General features: G+C 37.6%; 2 protein-coding genes across 2 annotated transcripts in view; one reads left to right on the forward strand and one right to left on the reverse strand.

The window, feature by feature from the left end:
- The window catches only part of GPLD1 (glycosylphosphatidylinositol specific phospholipase D1), a 55,113-nt gene extending 50,913 nt beyond the window's left edge, over positions 1–4,200 (forward strand). The window contains exons 24-26 of the mRNA XM_012638565.1: positions 1,232–1,258; positions 1,383–1,433; positions 3,898–4,200. Coding sequence (XP_012494019.1) covers positions 1,232–1,258; positions 1,383–1,433; positions 3,898–3,984 — 165 coding nt within the window. The 3' untranslated portion in view covers positions 3,985–4,200. The remainder of the gene's footprint in view (positions 1–1,231; positions 1,259–1,382; positions 1,434–3,897) is intronic.
- Positions 4,201–7,530: 3,330 nt separating this feature from the next.
- The window catches only part of MRS2 (MRS2 magnesium transporter), a 25,673-nt gene continuing 13,410 nt past the window's right edge, over positions 7,531–19,793 (reverse strand). Inside the window, exons 5-11 of the mRNA XM_012638676.1 lie at positions 19,455–19,628; positions 17,052–17,182; positions 16,297–16,413; positions 14,659–14,811; positions 14,288–14,405; positions 9,136–9,249; positions 7,531–8,220 (exon numbers count right to left, since the gene is read on the reverse strand). Coding sequence (XP_012494130.1) covers positions 8,110–8,220; positions 9,136–9,249; positions 14,288–14,405; positions 14,659–14,811; positions 16,297–16,413; positions 17,052–17,182; positions 19,455–19,628 — 918 coding nt within the window. The 3' untranslated portion in view covers positions 7,531–8,109. The remainder of the gene's footprint in view (positions 8,221–9,135; positions 9,250–14,287; positions 14,406–14,658; positions 14,812–16,296; positions 16,414–17,051; positions 17,183–19,454; positions 19,629–19,793) is intronic.

The following is a 19,793-nucleotide window of genomic DNA, read 5'->3' on the forward strand; positions in this document are numbered from 1 at the left end:
AGAGCTAATGCGTATTAACCTTTAGAGTGGATCCTTCTAGTATTTTTTCTATGAATCTTATCACTACCATTTATTGTGCATTTACTATGCACATGCTAAGCACTATATATATAATGTAATCCACATCAAAGCTATGAAGTTGGTATTATGCCCATTTACAGATAAAGTGAAGTCAGAGAGGAAGTTTATTCAAGGTCATTCTGTTAGGAAGTGGCAAAACAGGGATTTGAACAAAGATCTGATTCTAAAGCCTACTTTATTTATTCATTCACCCATTCATTTTAAAGACAGGATCTAGCTCTGTCGCCCAGGCTGGAGTACAGTCATGGGATTATAGCTCACTGCAATCTCGAACACCCAGACTCAAGTGGGCCTTTAGCCTCAGCCTCCCAAAGTGCTGGGATTACAGGTGTGAGCCACTGCTCACCCCCAGCCTAAAGCCTATTTATTTATTTATTTTTTTTGAGACAGAGTCATGCTCAGTTGCCTGGGCAAGAGTGCCATGGCATTAGCCTAGCTCATAGGAACCTCAAACTCCTGGGCTTAAGCGATCCTCCTGCCTCAGCCTCCCGAGTAGCTGGGACTACAGGCGCACACTACCATGCCTGGCTAACTTTTCTATTTTTTATAGAGATGGGATCTTGCTCTTGTTCAGGGATCAGGCTGGTCTTGAACTCTGAGCTCAAGAGATCTTCCTGCCTCAGCCTCCCAGAGTGCTAGGATTACAGGTGTGAGCCACTGTGCCCAGCCAGCCTACTCTTAACTATTACATTATGTGTTTGTATATTTTTATTAATAATTGTGATTATATTCATGATTTTGTATACAATTTTGTAACCTGACCTTTTTTATCTACTGATACATCAAGAACATTTTTTATGTTGATATTCTTATACAATATGATATTTACTGGCTGCCTAGTATTTTATCTATACATAAACTATAGTTTATTTACCCACTATTTAAGTAATTGTTTTTGATCACTTAGGCCATTTCCAATTTTCAATGTTATAATGATGTGGTAAATATTCACATAAACATTTGTATACATCTGATTATTTTTCTGAGCTATATTCCTATAAGAATTTCTGGGGTCAAAGGGCATGCAAATTTGTAAGGTTAATCAAGAAATGTAGAAATATGAATGTAAAGATGTAATTAAAATTGGTTTACAAAAACCACATAAACAGTAATAACATAGTCTCCTTTTCTCCCTCATTTTTTCTTTTAGGCTGAATACGTATTGATTTCTCCAGAAGTAAGTATTTCTCCTGAAGGACTGAAGAAAGAAAAACTACAAAAAATGCCCTTTCTCCTTATTTTAAACTAGTAAAATATCATGGTATGCTCTCAAAAGCTCATTAACAGAGTCTGTCTTACAGGCGAGCTCAAGGTTTGGGAGCTCTGTGGTCACCGTGAGGTCCAAGGAAAAGGTGAGCACAAGGACTGCACTTACTTTAATGTCTGTTTGTTCTAAGGCTGGGATTTGGTGACCTCACTTTTTCATTTTAGATTTTATTTTTATTTGAAAAAGAGAGGAACACACAAAATAACATTCACACATAATCCCATCACTTTTTGGGGGTAAAAAGATTCCCCCCCCCCTTACTCCCGATTTATTTATCCTCTACAGCAGGGATTGGCAAACTACAGTCCACAGGCCGGCTCCACTCTGACACCTGTTTTTGTATGGTCATGAACTAAAAATGGTCATTACATGTTTAAATGGTTGAAAAAAAAATCAAAACAATATTTTGTGACATATGAAATTTATATGACATTTAAATTTCAGTGTCCATAAAGTTTTATTGAAAATGTGCTATCTATGGCTGCTATGATACTACAACAGCAGAATTGATCGGTTGCTTCAGAGACAGATGTCTCACAAAGCCTGCAATTTTTATTTTCTGGCCTGTCACAGAAAATGTTTGCCAACCCTTGCCTGATAGGATAACCATTTTTACTAGTTTGTTGTGTTTTAAAACTTTCAGAGTTTTTATATGACACACTCACACATACTTCTAGTCATTGTTTCATTTTTATGTACTATATTTTGCCTCCTCCCAGACAAGTACATACAGAGTTACCTGATTCTTTTTAATGGCTGCATAGTGTTTTATTGTCTGGATGCATCATATTTTATTTCTTTAGTTCACACTCTCATAGACATTTAGGATATTTCCATTTTTTTTTTTTTTACTATTACAGACAATGCTGTAGTGTGCATTCTTGCACCTACATCATTATATGATTGTGCTCTCCCTGCAGGTGAGAATCTTAGAAGTGGGACTGCTAGATCAAAGAGTGTACACATTTTAAATTTTAATAGATACAGCAGATTAAAGAGTTCTACTTTAAAATATACCTCTAAACCGCTGATTCCATTTATTCATTCATTTTAGGACATGACATGGTACAGAACTATTCTAGGCCTTGAGAGATATAAACAAAGAGAAGGCAAAGTCCTTTTTTCTTGAGAAGTAAGATTTATACACGTGGAAAGTTAAATGCAAATCAGTATGGGACTGAATGCTAAATAGCGTGAACAATAAGTATTAACTGTGGGATGAAGGGCTGGGGAAGCCTTCGTAGATTTTAGAGTGTATCCTCTAAAATCAGCATTTACTTAAGTAGTGCTGTCACTGTCTCCATATGTCTGAAACCTCTCATGGGACTGCCTTCTGTCACTTGTGAGCCTCAGCAGAGCAGCAACTAATGAGTGTGTCATGAGCAGAGTGATACTGAGCACCAGAGAGTTAGACAAGGAAACCTGAGACATGGTCGTGGCCCCTAGGTGCCTATTGTCTAGGTGGGAAAATAAAACACGTCCACAAGACCATCCAGGTCAACATAGGTCCAAGAGCCAAAGGCAGTCAGGCAGCAACTGCAGTGGAAGTCTATGCTGGAGGATCAGGGAAGGCTGTGCAGCGCTCAAGGGCTCCACGCTGCATCTGGAAAGATGATTAGACTCTCACTAGGCAGAGAGAGGGCAAGAAACAAGGGAAGATAGGATTTTAGAAATGGGCATAATTTGACCAGGAAATGGAGAGAAGACTTAGTTCATAGCCAAAGTGCAGGCAAATTTAGTAAATGAGTAATTCCAGAAATGACAGGGAGAAGAAATTACTATTTGGTTTATTTTTCTTAAGTTTAGATTTTTCCTTTTAACTGACACTGGGTATTAAGAGAGAATACTAGCAAAAGGCTAAGCATAGGATCTAACACATGGTAAAAGCTCAATACATTTTAGCCATTAGTATTATTATTATTTCTGGATCTCATCAGTAGTTTTCAAAATAAAATCAGTGAGAAACTGTCATACCTGCTCTTACCAAAACACCATCAGGCAGTTTGACCACCCATACCTCATTTGCTAATCTTGTTAGTTCAGAATAATTTTTGGCAGTTTCGACAATCAAATCCAACCTTGAAGTATAAAGATTTGCCACCATTGAAAATGTTTAAGAACTTGTAGCAGGTTTTGAAGGCAATTCTGAAAGTTGGGTCCTAAAATGTTTCAAGCAGCAGGATGGTATGAGGTGGTGTAAGTACACTGGCAAAGGTGGCCCCTGGGGAAGTCCTTCTTATTCCAGATATGTCGTTTGCATTGTACCCCAACTAGAATTCTGGAATAAGCACACAGTAAGGTACTTTCCCTTTATTCTTTACGTGCCAGAGAAGGTATTGGGGGTGAACTCCTCAGCTGTGCTTTTTAGAACCTACAGATCTGCGAAAGTGGTATACAAACAAAGGTCAAGAAACATTTAAGTCCAAGCCATGGGATTTGGCCAATGTTTTATTCATCTTTACATTTCCAGAGCACAGCGCAATGCCTGGACTATAGTAGGAACTTAACAGATGTTGCAAGTGACTCTGTCTGTATTGTGTCCCCTACAGAACCAAGTTGTTGTTGCTGCTGGAAGGAGTTCTTTGGGAGCCCGACTATCTGGGGCACTTCACATCTATAGCCTCGGCTCAGATTAAAGATTTCACTCCATTTTCCCACTCTGCCTCTCCCTGTTGTGTGTTGGGTCATCTCCAGGATGAGCATTCTGGTGAACAAAATGGCACATCCAGTGGAGCTATGGTACATCCTGAAAAGAGGTGGGGCTCTTGGGAGTAGAGACACGCACTAACAGTACAGAGGAGAAAAGTATGGGAGTGAGGGATAACCTCACACTCCCTAATCACTTCTGATGTAGTCCTCTCTTAATGAGGATTATTACTTTTCCAATGTTTTATATAGTGAAGGACAAATATAAAAACTAAAACTTTATCACCTATGCCCTCAAATGCTTTTGTAGAGACAGCTGCTGTAATAGTTGATGAACCTAGCGACTCCCCCACTAGTTTTAAGTAATCTCATGAGGGGCCTTTGTTGCATTTGTTTGCCCCAAGTTGTGCCAACAGAACTTGAGCAGAAAGGAGAGATCTGGCCTGAGCCAAAGGCTACTGTAAGGGACAAACTAAGGGAGGGACCAACAGCAGGAAGCAGGCTTTGGCTTCACTTGATCCTGGGCTATTTTTAGTGGGTAGATTTCCTCTACCAGTACGCAGTGTGGCACATTTAAGGGAAATGAACGTACCACAGGGTTTCAGCATCACTAAAAATTTGCAGTCATTATCTGTAAAGAGTAACTAGTTTATCATGTATCAGGGAAGAACCTTTTTCCTCCAACACTAGTAAAATGATACTAAAAACAGGAGAAAATAACAAGCTTTCTCAGATTCTCTAGAGGCAGAGTAGAGACTGGAGAAAAGGAGACAAGAAGAGGAATCAAGCTGAAGAGTAGAAAGTTAAATTAGAAACTGTGGCTAAGATGTGAGCATAAGGTGTGTATATACAGGAAAATAACATAAACAGGCATATCCCTAGACAGACTCTTTTCTTAAAGAGGTATGTATGCTAGCTGCATGGTACCCTATGGCATAGCAAAAAGCACATAGCAACACTGGTTTCACTTGGGTAATAATTACTGGCAGTTCAACTTATATGAAGAATTATTTTTAATTAAAAAGAAGGTTATTTTTAAGGGATCAAATTACTCAGCTGTATTCAGTTATGAGTTGAGAAGTGGAGAACAAACTGACGATACGTGACGCTGCATTTTAGTAAAGGTATGTTTTTCTCAGTACTGGATCTTTTCATCAGACGGACGCATACTTTCATATCGCCATTACCATATAAAGTCCATGTTTTAATGCTTTACTAAATGATACGGCCTGTGTTTAAACATGATCATTATTTACCTCAAGATTTATATTTTTCTAAAAGCCTGAACATCCTGGATAGCGAGCACCAGGCAGAGAAGGTTAAACTTCAAACCTATAAAGCTGAAGGCAAATTTTCAAGTTTATAGGCTATTTAGCAATACTAACCCCATTGTCAAAAACGTAAATCATACGCCTACTGATAAAGGTCAACCTATATAGCAAATACGTAAAAACCTGACACACAAATTAAAAAATTAGCATTTGACAATCTAACGTATTATCCCAATAGGTGGACTAAATTTTCATTCTAAGTATTAACTATATAGTTCTAAGCATTGATTCTGAAATGCTTAACAACTAAAATGGGAACACCTTGCAGGGGTTTAATTTCGCATTAACACAAATCTGAGCATAACTTTAACTCAAATTTATCTTTATTTCAAGATTATCAGAAAACATTTACATCCTTGCATTTTCTGTCTATCTGTATATGTAACAACTTTCTTCAAGGTTTCAAAATCACAGTTGTTTTATGCCTTTGTATCACAGGCCTAAGAGACTAGAATGACTTGAAGATAGCTTGAGAACAAAACTCAGATCTCTGGAGTCCCTATTCCATGCACCATCCATTAGATCACTTCTGCATTACTAAAGTAATGAAAGTGAATCCTAAATTCAAAGTGTAAATTTAATATTTCAATTCCAAAAAATAAAGCTGTGTACAACTCTTGGAATAACTCACTAAAATAGTTTCTTAATATAAAATTTACTAGTGGCTATTTATCACAGTCTATGTTTATCAAGAATAAAGCTTAGTGTTAATAGCATCCTAAAATGACATTTCTTCTGCCCACATTTCTTACAGGCCTTCTAAAGACAAAGATAGTCTGTCATACCTGACATGTTCAACGGGGGGGATATGTATGTTTACTTACTCACATAACCCACTGTTTGGTATTTTATCACCTTACTTTGAAATAGTAGTTAATGTGCTCAGTCTATTATTTTAGTTCAAGATTTAAAACCAATGAACTTCATATTTTTTTGGAATAGACTGTTTTATTTATGATAACTTTAATGTCAGAAGCATCCTGCAATCTTAAAAGCAGAGCTGACATTTTGAAATCATACGTGATCTAAGAATTTTGTAAACCACTAGTTAATTCCCATTATCAGACTTATGAGGTAGTTACATCATTTTCCCTTTTATTAATAGACATGACATGATTTTTCAAAAAAATTATTTTACCCAAGCTCATAAACTAAGTCAGTGACACTACAAGAAAAAATGACCAAAGTTCTATTCTATGCCTGAGCTTTAGTTATCAAATTTTGCCTTCTGGGATTCTAATTCCTTATATGTCACAGTTAAGGAGTATTTATTACCTTTATTACAGTGATAACAGAAGACCATAAATAGCAGCAGAATATTCTGAGGTGTGCCAAAGAGTGTCCTGAGAAATCTAAGTATTATCAGAGATTCATAATGCTCAACAGTGCTGTATATTTACATTCCAACAACCAAATCACAGGGCACGTTCCTGATTCACCGTGCGGTGCACAGGGGCCGCTCTGTGCTCCAAGTTTAGCCCAGTTAGTTTCATGCCAGTCTGTTCTCCAGCTTCCCACCAGTGGCTTCTCATAACCACACCCAGGAGTGGGGAAAACTTTACTTTTAACTTCATGTGATTGCTTTCAGATCAGCTACTGGAATAACATTATTATTCCTATCACCAAACCACCTGGAAAATGAACCCCTTAACTTCCTCATACAGCATCACATTAAGGTAATTGGGTATCCTCAACATCAGGGTAGGCATATTCTTTCATTACCACTACACTTGTAGTGCAAGAGCTGCTCTGGGCGCTCTGGAATCTTCCATGCATGCTAGTTTGGGTGGCAAGTTAACTGTAACATCTTGGCGCATAACCATACTGAACCTCCAGAAAACATTAAAAAGGTATGTAAGACGTTAAGATAGCAGCTTTCACATAATTACACAAATCTGATTGTGAAAACAAAAAAGTATCACAGTTCTAACATTTATCTACCCTCTTGTTTTAGGAAGCCCATCTGTCAATTTTTGAAGTATAGTATATAGATTACCTAAGCAATATACATTTTCCTTTTTTGGAGGGTGTGGTCTCAAAATCTGCACTGAAAATCAGCAGATGAACAAAGCAGCTATAAAACAGTAACCAAATGGAAATACTTCCTTTCTACTTTATTTCCAAAGGCTCTAATTATAGCCAAGAAAAGAAAAAAGTTTCAGCAGTTAAAGTAAAATCTTGACGAATTGGAATTCATATAATGCTGATATTAAATTATCTTTTCTTTTTATTCACCTAATATATAAAAGGGGGCAAATACAAAAATACAAGGTTATGTCAAGGACTGATTTTTAAAGCACAAACTTCCAGAGTTTGTTTTAAGGTCAATACATGTACATATAATGCTAGGTTTTCAGTCACCTGAGATCAGGAAATTCACATGGATTCCCTGTACTAACAAAGAACTATGGCTACCTATGTATCAAGTTCTTAGGCTTCATTCAGCATAAAACTGCACTTTTCTTGATATGTGTAAATAAAATCTATACGACAATCCGTTCTTGTGTTAAATTAATCTCTCCATGCCTTACATCATGTCTATAAAAACAATTAAAGTTTGTAGGAAATAGAATTTTGGCCTTTTACAAAGCAAGCACTTTGTTGCTTTAACTCAGAATTCTAGAAATGCAATCATGATGCCATAGTATTTCTGTCATCAGACATTATAATTTAAATATCAGTGATTTTTTTCAAGTGTCTAACTTTATAAAAGAAAATAATGAAAGAGTATTGGAAGTTTCCTGTGACAACCATAAAAAATATTCAGTATCCACTGGGTCGCTGCTAACGGTTTGTTAGGATACTCCTGCTTGATCCAAGTCCATCTGGTCTAAGGCTGTTTTTCAATTCCATGCTTCTATCTCCCAGAAGGGTCTTTTTAGGTAAAGAGGCCATCTAAATAAAGCAGGAAAATTAATTTTAGTTTGCTTCTTTCTTTTTTTTTTTTTTTTTTGAGACAGAGTCTCGCTTTGTTGCCTGGGCTAGAGTGCCGTGGCGTCAGCCTAGCTCCCAGCAACCTCAAGCTCCTGGGCTCAAGCAATCCTCCTGCCTCAGCCTCCCCAGTAGCTGGGACTACAGGCATGCACCACCATGCCCGGCTACTTTTTTCTATATATATATATTTTTAGTTGTCCAGATCATTTCTTTCTATTTTTCAGTAGAGACGGGGTCTCACTCTTGCTCAGGCTAGTCTCGAACTCCTGACCTTGAGTGATCCACCCGCCTCGGCCTCCCAGAGTGCTAGGATTACAAGCGTGAGCCACCGCGCCCGGCCTTCCATCTTTCTTAAAAGAAAAGCTAGAGTAAAATGACATCTTACGTAACTACTTAATGGAGGACTATAAGCAGTATCAGTGTATTAAATACTTATTCCAGGGGTGTCTTCGAGAAGAAACAGGAGGTAAACTTTGTATCTTTTCTCATGAGAACACTATATAAATGTTTCTTACATTTTAATTTGGTTATGACAAAGCCTTGCACCAGAATTACTAACATCTGTTTAAATGTATAATGTTTGTCAGAATGTTCTACACAAATCATATTTCTAACTTATTGTTAGAAGTATATTAACTTACTAGCACTGTGCTAATAAGAGCTTTACACATATTTCTCATTTAATTCTCCCAATAACCCTATCCAGCAGGTAGTACTGACTTAATTGACAGATGGGGAAACTGAGGGAAGTTTAGAGAAATTAACCAACTTGTAAAAGGTCACAGAGCCTGTGACAACTGGAGCCTAGGCTGTCTGACTTTAGAGCCCATGATTATGACCCTTCTGCAATGCTGCTGTGAGCCACATCCTTCTTACCACGGGAGGCCGCGGAGCTTCTAGCTGTCGTCCAAGGAATGAAAGCAAGCGTCTCCAGATGAGTCCACTTCCCATGAACATAATTCCCGTAATCAGCCAAAACACTCTATGGTCCTATAAGAGAACACAGAGTTAACTGCAATCACAAAAGGCTAGGCTCCTTAGAGATAAAATTTCCTGAACTGTTACTGCCCCAGAGTTCAAAAGAAGCCTTACATTATTCGTACAGCTCTTTTCCATAGAAAGGAACTAAGAACAGGTGCCTGCCTCAACAGCACCCAGAGACCAACAGTCAGACAATAAATCAGAAGGAAAACATGATTTTAAAAGTATTAAAAATTTTTTAATCATCTGAAAGCCAAACATAACTGCTTTTACTCTGTGTTTCCTTCCAATCTTTGTTTATATGCATATAAATTTTAATAGTCATACTCATAGAGGACACAAAATTTAAGGTCTTTGCTTGTAGCCACAGCTCCTAGATGGTGAGTTGAGGTGTGCCTGGACACCACAGCACCCCAAAATATTTTAAATCTTCAAGGGAAACAACAAAAGAATGTGTAACATAATAACAGAAACTTTTGGCCTAGGGATACTGTGAAAAAATTACTAAGTCACTAAGGGCATCATGAACCAAGAAAGTTTGGGAACCTTAGACTTACAGTAAACATTTTTCCTGACCATCATTTTCAGAATGGTAATCTTTTGCAATGCAGTGTTTCTGTTAAATGCATTATTGCACAGAATTATAGAATTTAAATTTAATCTCTCACAGAAAAGGAATCTGACCTATAGCTATGCCATTAGTTGGTTATCATACATGGACTGGTTAGCTCCAGTGATTGAGAGCTCACTTCCCCCAAGATAGCCTGTTACACAATCGATCAGCTATCACTGATGTAAATTCATGTCATTTATTGAGCAGAAATTTGCCTTTTAAAAATAAAGTTAGATGTTAGACATAAGAAATTAGGAAAGTAAGTGTTAACATAAGTTATTTTTGGATGGTGAACACATTTCCAGTTATCCAAAATAGGACCCTAATTAAGTAAAAATTCTATTTAAATAGGATTTGTTAGCTACCTAAGAGCTATTAAAAAAAGAAAAAATATTTTTAAAAATACGATTTGACATACAAGGTTATTGTTGTTCTTCACTTTAGATAGGTTATGTAGCTCCCTACAAATCAAAAGTCTGGGAAGGTCAAATGTGATAAAATTGAGAGGTAAGCTAAGTCAGAGGCAAACCAAGCTTAAAATATCATGTGCAATTAAATATATACAGCACACAGTGTGAGACCTCTAGGACAAGCAGTCCCTGACCTTTTTAGCACCAGGGACCGGTTTCATGGAAGACAATTTTCCCACGGACCAGGATGGGGTGGGGTGTTGTGGGTGGGTACAGCAGGGTGATGCGGAGCTCAGGCAGTGATGGGCAGCCCCTTTCCTAACAGGCCATGGACAAGTACCAGGCCACGGCCCAGGGGTAGGGACCACAGCTCTAAGAAATCCAGGAAAGGGACAAGCTTCGAGAGCCAGAAATTTAATGCTCCCTCTGCTATGGATATGCCCTTCAGTACTGAGGGTATGCGCCTTGTCTAGTGTTTAACTTCTTTCACTCTTGGGACCCTGTATCACCCCCGTTTATCTACATCACCTAGAAATAGTTTGTCTAGCCTGGAATATCTGGATGGGCCAAAGGCTACAAAAGCACTAAAAGCTGATGGGGACATAGGAAAAGTACCCAGAAGCTAGTGTGAAAGGGATAATTTGAGCATCAAAATAATAGTAGTAATAGATTATAACTCACTAAAACAAGACTCCATGAATCCATACTGATATAAATGAATAAGTAGGAGAAAAGGGAACACTCTACTTTACAATACAATGTCAACCAATAAAGGTAGATGTGATGGAATTAGAAAATCACCATTTGGTAACCATCATAGTAATATTTGATTCGAGCATGAATTAATTTTGGATCACTTAAACTAGAGAGTACAAATTTGATTAATAACAGGATTTTTACATAGTCTCAAAGTATCTCCCTATAAGATACTTAATTCCAAACAGAAAAAGAGTAACTTTACAGGGGAGAAAATTGGAAGACAAAACGTTAGCCAAATACAACCAAGGGCAGTATTGCCAGTAAAAGGACAAATGGACGCCATGTGTCTCCTGATGGGATTCACTGTAAAGAACATGCTGACAAAATGCATACCTAGAACCTAACAGTGAACATTATTGGGGGTCAAAAAACTGACCTGTATTCTTTGTGCACGTCAAGGCCTTGAAAGGCAAAGGTTAAAGAACTGCCCTAGATGAAAGAGACCGAGGAGACATGACAACTATATGCAACACGTGATCTAAGATTTTCTTTATCATAAACAGCACTACTGGGACAAGTGGCAGAATCTGAACAGAGTCTATAGATTGGAAAATAGTGTTTCAATGATAGTTTCTTGATTTTGATAACTGCACTATAGTTACATAAGAGAATGCCCATGTTTTTAGGAAATACGTACTAAAACATGTCAGGGTAAAGGCACGTGACATTTGCTCTTACTCTCAAATACTTTAGAAAATAAAGTGTATCTACATAGAAGATAAAGCGAATGTGACAAAATGTTGATGTTTGAAGAATCTGGTTAAAGGCTACGTGGGATTCTTTGACTATTTCTGGAACCTTTCTACAAGTCTGAAGTTATCTTAAAATAACAAATTTAATATTTTTCCTTAGACTCACCATTGTAAATATTAATAACTACATGAGAATAAAGACATTTGACATCCATGGATTTAATGAAAGTTTTAATTATTCTTCAGGACACCTGAAGATGTGTCATTTGTAATTCGGATGAGCCACTGATCTGAATCTTGTTCACTCAGCTACTAAGCAAGCCTAGCTCACTACCAACCACTCGTACCTCATTACAAATGGGTTGCTCTGTGCCTAGGATTACACATATTGAAACTAGCAGAAAGGAATTAAAAAAAAAATCTATCCCTGCCTTTTTTTTGGGAAAAATAGGCAATTAAGAGAAAAATACTAGATTAAGTATAAAATGGGGTTAGCTTGTAGATTGTACATAAAAATGATTCATAAAAATGATTTGGAAGAAAGACAGGAACTTGTACAAAAAGTCCTGTAGTCACATTTGGGTAATTTGTAAAGGTCTTTGGATTTATCTTTTGAGAATGTCAAGGGTTGGACTATATTGCACAAGATACACTCTGGTTACTTCTGAACTTGCCAATGGTCTAAATTCAGACTCAAACCTCCAATGGATTCGTATCACACTTAAACTAAATCCAAACCCTTACCATGCTCTACACAATTGATACCATTTCATACTTGTCTTTGTAACCTCTTTTTCTACCATTCCACCTGACCCATTCTCTTCTAATCACTCTGGCCTTCTTGCTGTTCCACGAACAAGCTCAGATCATTCCTGATCAGTTTCCATATCTGTGGTTCTGTGGTTCCCTCCACTTGGAACACCTTCCCCTAGATCTCCCTACCTTCTCTTTTCATTCAAGTTTCTCTACCCAGATGTCACCTCCTTAGAACCACCTTCCTTGACTGCCCCATGCCTAAAAGGCCACCTGTCCCATCACCTAACATTGTCAATCTCCTTACCTGGCTTTATTTTTCTTTGTGGTACTTATCACTTAACATACTGTATCTGTTTATTATCTCCCCCCTCCACTATAATGTAACCTCCACAAGGGCAGGGACTAAAGCAGTGCTTGATATATAACAGGCACTAAAAAACATTTGGGAGATGAATAACAAATGTATTGCATTTTTCATTTACATTTTACCCTAAAGAGCATTAAAAATGATTAATACTGTCTTTGCCTCAGGACCTTATGATCTTTTGCAGACTTTGAACAAGTAATTGAACTTTGAGGAATGTGGCAGATGGGAAGTATAAGATTATTTGATACATATAATACAAAGAAGGGAGTAATTTTACTTGGCCAAGTTGGGGGTTCTAGTGAAGGGACCCCTAAGTTGAGACCTAAGATAAGTAGGAGTTAAGTTGGCAAAAAAGTGGGGGGAAGCAGAGGAGGCAGGCATGGAGGCAGCGTGTCTGAGAAGGAACACTGAGGGAGCAAATGACAAGCGCGGCTGTGGACCAGATGGACATGCAGGAGCAGTAGGCCAGGAAAAGCTGCACAGGCCAAGGAGTTTGGATTCTTAAGGCTAATTAAAAGCCACTTAATAGTTGTATGCAGAAGAGTGACATAATAATCAGGTTTACATATTTTAAAGACCACTTTTTAAAAGCTCATAGTGGTCCCGATGAGAGATGATATGGGTGACAATCAGAAAGTAGACCTGTTAACATAATTAGGACACAGAGTCCAGTGCCAGAGCATGCCAAATGCACGCTCAGTTTCATTTCTAGAAATCTTACAATAAGATACTCTCTGAGAATACAGTCAGTCAGCCCTCCGTATCAGTGGGTTCTGCATCTGCGGATATGGAGGGCCACCTGTACTACTCCATTTCGTATCTTGAACATCCACAAGGATTTTGGTATCTGCTGGGATCCTGGAATCAATCCAATCCCCCTTGGATACTGAGAGACAACTGTACCACAAGGCTACGGTGATATGAGAAACTCTGGGAGCTCAGTGTTATATTAATATGGAAAGGCAGTAGTGCAAAGTGAAAGTACAAGTCTTTGGGTTCATACCCTGTTACTTTCTAGCTTTGTGCATGAGAGCAAGTTACTTAAATTTTCTGCACCTCAGTTTTCTCATCCACAAAGTAGGGACGATACATCTATTTTCACAGAGTTGCAATAATTGAGCCAAATAAAGTATGCAAACTGCCAGGTACATGGCTAGACAAGTAAGAATTAAAAAATAAAAACCCCTCATTAACACTGCCTCATAGTGTGACACTGTTTTATTAAACCTTTCCCATTTGTAGATGTGTTTTGCAAAACAAAGTAACTAGGCTATATTTATATCTATGTTATAACACGGTCCAACAATACTGCCTGAATTGTGAGTTACATAGCTTATTTTGCTGTGAGAGTATACAGGTTATTAGACTTTTTATTTTTTAAAACCATTAAAAATTAATCTTCAAAACATTAAAAAATAACCCCTAAGTTAGTAAAGTAATACATTCTCACCTCTTCAAGAGAAGATTCCAAATTCATTCCAAAAGCAACTCCCATTAGTCCAAAGAGCGAAAGAGAAAAGGTTCCCATGGTCAGCTGTAGGTTCAACCTCATCATCACATTACGGTGGCTGAAAAGAACCACATACTTGGATCAAAAGGGCCCACTAACTATACCATATACAGCAAATTCACTAAATCGTCTATTAAAGACCACATGGATTACACAATGTACACCTATCTCTTCCAAAAATAGAAAAACCCACACACTTTCATGTCGTAGTTATAGATAATGATGGTATAATTCCTTCCGAAATGTCATTCCTTAAAAGCTTCATTATTTTATAAAGAAAATACTTATTATTTTATATAATGCTTTCTTACCTGTCCAGATTGATGAAAATAATACTTTGTGAATCATCAATCAGTACCCTAAGCTCCCGAGCTGCATTGGAAAGATCTTCGGCCAATCGGTAGTAGTTTTCCAACAGCAACTCCATCTCTTCTGCATGGTCAATCCCAGTACTGCTCTTTTCACTTCAGTTGAAAGAGTTAACATAATTAACATGTCCTCAGTGTGTGCATCATATATTTAGTACCAAAAACTTCCTAAATTAGTATATAATATTCAGCCACCAGTGGAAAAGCTAGCCCTTGTCTTTTCTATTGTTGTGACTGAGGCCAATCTACAAGTAGCAATGTCAACTGATCCTGAATACACTATACAGATAACTAGACGATAGAGACTAGTTAGCTTCACTGTATCCCATGGCGCCAATCCAAGAGACTCTCATGCAAATATGTGCTACTAGTTATAGGAAAATCCAGATGTGTGAATACTGATGATTAGTGCAAATCCCAAACCACCATCAGGTAAAGCAACACCAAAAATTAAAAATTGACATGAAGAGCATTTCCTTTCCAAGGTGTGTATGTGGCATTTCTATATATGAAGAAAAATGTTTTTGAATGATGTCTACAGTTATTTTGTTCCCCTTTATACTCCCCACCCTACCAAGGAGGAAGAGAAAGGGGAAGGAAGTACCATGTAAAAGGTACTTGTATCGTGAAGCATATTAGAGACAGATTGGCTAAAGCAAAGTGAACAAGAGCTTCTGCTACTATATGTGTCTGTTATCTACCTAAATATTTCCTTATTAGAATATAAAGAACCAATTTTTCAAATTGCTTTAAAAAAAATCTGTACAGACTGTGGAAACTATACTCATTACAAAGATGTATTAACTTCTGATACTGCTCTGCAAAGAAAAACAAAATATTTCCATCTGTATTCACCCCACCTTTCCCATCCCCCATGTGAATTTCTCTCCCTCTCCCATACTCTACTCCTTAGATACATTATTTCAGTAGAGTGTGTGCCAATTTGGTTATCTTATTCTTGAAGATAAAGAATTGTAATTGTCTGTTTATCTTTATATTCATCACATTCCAGCACAGTGTTGGGTATGCAGCATGCACGCAATATATCCTCATTAAATTGAATTAGATGCAATATTGCACAGGGAAAAGGTGAAACATCTGAGGATGAAAAATGCCTACATTCTCTATTCCAGAAAAATGTTCTCTATGACATATCATCCTGAGGAAGAAGAGACAGAAGATTCACCCTAAGGAAATAAATGACAAAGCAGGCCGGAAGTGGTGGCTCACGCCTGTAATCCTAGCACTCTGGGAGGCCGAGGTGGGCGGATTGTTTGAGCTCAGGAGTTCGAGACCAGCCTGAGTAAGAGCGAGACCCCGTCTCTACTAAAAATAGAAAGAAATTAATCAGACAACTAAAAATATATACAAAAAATTAGCCGGGCATGGTGGTGCATGCCTGTAGTCCCAGCTACTCGGGAGGCTGAGGCAGTAGGATCGCTTGAGCCCAGGAGTTTGAGGTTGCTGTGAGCTAGGCTGATGCCATGGCACTCACTCTAGCGCGGGCAAAAGAGTGAGACTCTGTCTCAAAAAAAATAAAAAAATAAAAAAATAAATGACAAAGCATGACTATATACTTACAAGACTTGTGGGTCACTCCATTTTGACAGACAGAGCTCTTCTAGCAACTCTTCTTCATCCAAGATCTCCAAAATTGACTCTTTGAAAATTTTAATATCTGTTTCTAACTCTGATAAACTGTAAGAACAGTTACAAAGAAATGATCAATAGCATAAACTTATAAAAACATTTCACTATAAGAATAGTGTCTTTTTAGGGTATCTTATCATACAATTAAGATATTTTTCTTAAATTCTGGAATGCATTATGATTTTAAATAAAAAGAACAACATGGACTTTCGAGGGACAGAAAAGTGGATTTAAATTTTGATCTGCCATTTACTAGCTATATAAGTTTAGGCAAGTTACTTAAACCAGTTTTCTCACCTTCAAAATGAGTACCATATCAACCACTGAACTGTATTGCTGAAAGGATGGGATGAAATTACTTATGTAAAAAAGGCTTATCTTTTCAATAAATTAGATTATGTGCCCTTTTTAGATCAACCTCTCATGTAGGCTACTTTCCTACTTTAAAAAGTTATAAAACACAAAATTGTAATAATAATTAAAATCAAATATGGCAATGAAGGCACTTAGTGTAATCATACAGTAGAAAACGTCATTACCATTAGCAAGATTAATTAGTATTTTTAAAACAATAATCACACTAATTTTAAGTCTGAATTTATGCTAAAGATTTCACTGTTAAGACAGAGAATTTTAAGATATTTGTCTCTAACTGCCAACTTGCTACCTCATCCATAAGTATTTACCTTTTGCCATTTTGTAGTAAGATGTGCAGTTTGCTTCTGTCTACAGAAGAGTGTTTGGGATCCACTAAAGCTTCCAGTGTCTCAAGGATCAGTGGCTGCAAAATGCTAAGTTTCCCCTGAAGGGTGCTGATCTAGATAACAACATGACCTTTCATAAGAATTAAAACAATCTTTTTAGAATACTCAGAATCAGTGAACCCTCTGATTAAATATAGAAATCTGTAATAGCTAGACGTGCTGGTAACATTTCAGAACATGGTCAATACTAGAATGCCTACTCCACATGTTCAAAAACTACATCTCCTGGGTTCAAAGAACCATGCATAATGTCATCATTAGGCTCAGATTTAGTTCACAAGGAATTAACCCTCATAAAAGTCTTCCCCTTACAGACATTTATTATGAAAGGAATGCGTGGATTCATTAATTAAAATAAATCTGCCATTCCATGGTTAAATATAAACTTTACATTTGGTTACATAATACCTCTATGTTCTTTATAAACAGAATATAGTTCAAAATTCCTATTAATACAAACAAAGCTCTTGTGTGAAAACTAAAACATGACTTGGAATAAAAAGTAAAACAAATCATTGTAAAGTCAGAAGTAAACTTACTATTCTCGTTAACAAAAGCATGATTTGATATTTAGCAGGTATGCAATGATATAGCTATAAATAAATAGTTAAAATAGTGAAACACTTCCACACGAGTTGGCAAACAGCTTAATACTAACTGAAGTAAGCAGAAAAATTAATGATATAAATTCCAGCATATACTGTTTATCTCGGAGGCACAATAACTGTGAGGATGATGTTTTAAATTTGGGCATTGCAAGTCCAGAGTCACGGTGCCTCTGCCAACATCACGTATTTCTTGTATGGAGGAGATTCTTCCAGGTTCAGAAGTCCTTGGGTGGAAAGGAAGACTGGACAGCCAAACTGAGGCAGACTACATCTTTTCAGTATCTAAGAGACACACTAAACCCTCTGCTTAGCAAGGTGTGGACTCAGGTAGTAGATGGGGCAGCTGCTGAGGGTCACAGGTCGTTTGTGAGGCATATCTACTCACGGTAAATCATGGTCCCTCAGGTGGGTTTGGGGAGCTTTCATTTGAATACTTATTTCTTCCCTTTTGCGGAAAACTTATTTCTTCCCTTTTGCGGGGTGGCTGGCCTTGCTTATGTATGGTATTCTTTCAGAAGGAAATCTTCCTGGGTCCCCATTTAATGGCAAGAAGAACATCTATCCCAGTCAGCAGACAACCTGAGCTCCCTCTCTATTCGCCCCATGGCCAATCTCTCAGCAGGACACCATGCTAGGCCAGCCCCTCTCCTTCCCTTCCTGGCTCCCTTTTTAAGGGCCTTGCCTTTCCCCTAACAGCATGAGCTCCTGCTCCAGAAAGCTTACCCAGCTTGTGCAGCCTGTCACTGACCATCCTTTACGTCTTTTCTTTCCCTCTTTTGCTTTTTCCCTGCTTAGCAACTGGGCTCCCGCTAATCACCATTTCATTGACTGGTACTAGCTGGTGCTGTTGCCTCATTAACCTGAGCAGAGAAGGTAGCCATCTACTTCAACAGAGCAAGGCAGACAAAAAAGAAACTTACCAGGATCACGCAACCCCCACCCACCTCATATCCTCTCCACCCTCCTCCCCTCCCACTCTGGTTTGTAGGCTCCTAGCACCAACTCTTGCATGCAGCCAGTTCCTAAACAGCGCTATCCTGACTAATAATGGGAAGAAAAGAAAATGAAAGATTTGTGGGGTCCAGGAAAGCAGTTACCCATCCTTCTTTAGGGCCTAACAGGATCCCCAGGCATCTAATCACTATCAATTTAATGTAGGAGTCATTGGAAGAATTGTGTGTGGTTCCTATGTCAATCTAGACCTAAAAGAGAGGCATCATCATTTACCTACCTCAAACAAAGGATTGTACGAACAAATGAAAGAATGATTTGATGAATGATTTAATACATTTATCACATATAAAGCACTTTTATAATGTATATAGTTTAGAGAATAAAATGGATTGCATTCATAATTTTTTTGGTTTATGTATTAATTTATATCATATTTAGGATGTTCAGTCTTTTGAATTATCACTTCTCAATATAGTTATAAAACTGTGTGAAGTATAGCCAACTTGCCATGTGCTTCATTGACTGCCACAACATAACCCTTAAGAGACTGTATGTATACCTAGAGTCTCTAGTTCTATTTGATTGGGTCATAAAATGTATAAATTAAGTACTTTCTCCATATTGGCATACTTAGAGATGTTTTTGTTTAGGGGAAAGGATGTGGTCAGGGAAAATGTCATTGAAACACTACCAACTTGTTTTCCTACTCAATAGCATTTCAAAACCAGAATAAAGTGAAGAAGCTAAATAAAAACAGACTTACCCAATATTGCAAGAGTGCTTCTATAGCTCTAAACTCAAAGGGTAAAGGGTATGTGACAAGTTGACCCTCTCCAGACAACTGGGAAGGGAGTTCCCGGAACAGCCATTGCTCTAAATTTAAATTACGATAATCTAATATCAGAAGACACTCTGGAGTTATCACAGCTTTCAAATACTGCAAAAACAAAAAACAAAAAACAAAAAAAACAACCAAATATATAAATAGATATGTATACACACACATGCAAGTTGTAGAGCTGTAGGAAAAAACGACATTCATAAAATAGGACTTAACACTTTTGGATTAATACTAACCAAAATCAATGTTCCTTTGGTTTTT

The sequence above is a fragment of the Propithecus coquereli genome, unplaced genomic scaffold, assembly GCF_000956105.1.
Source record: "Propithecus coquereli isolate 6110/MARCELLA unplaced genomic scaffold, Pcoq_1.0 Scaffold131, whole genome shotgun sequence".
Classification (NCBI taxonomy): Eukaryota; Metazoa; Chordata; class Mammalia; order Primates; family Indriidae; genus Propithecus; species Propithecus coquereli.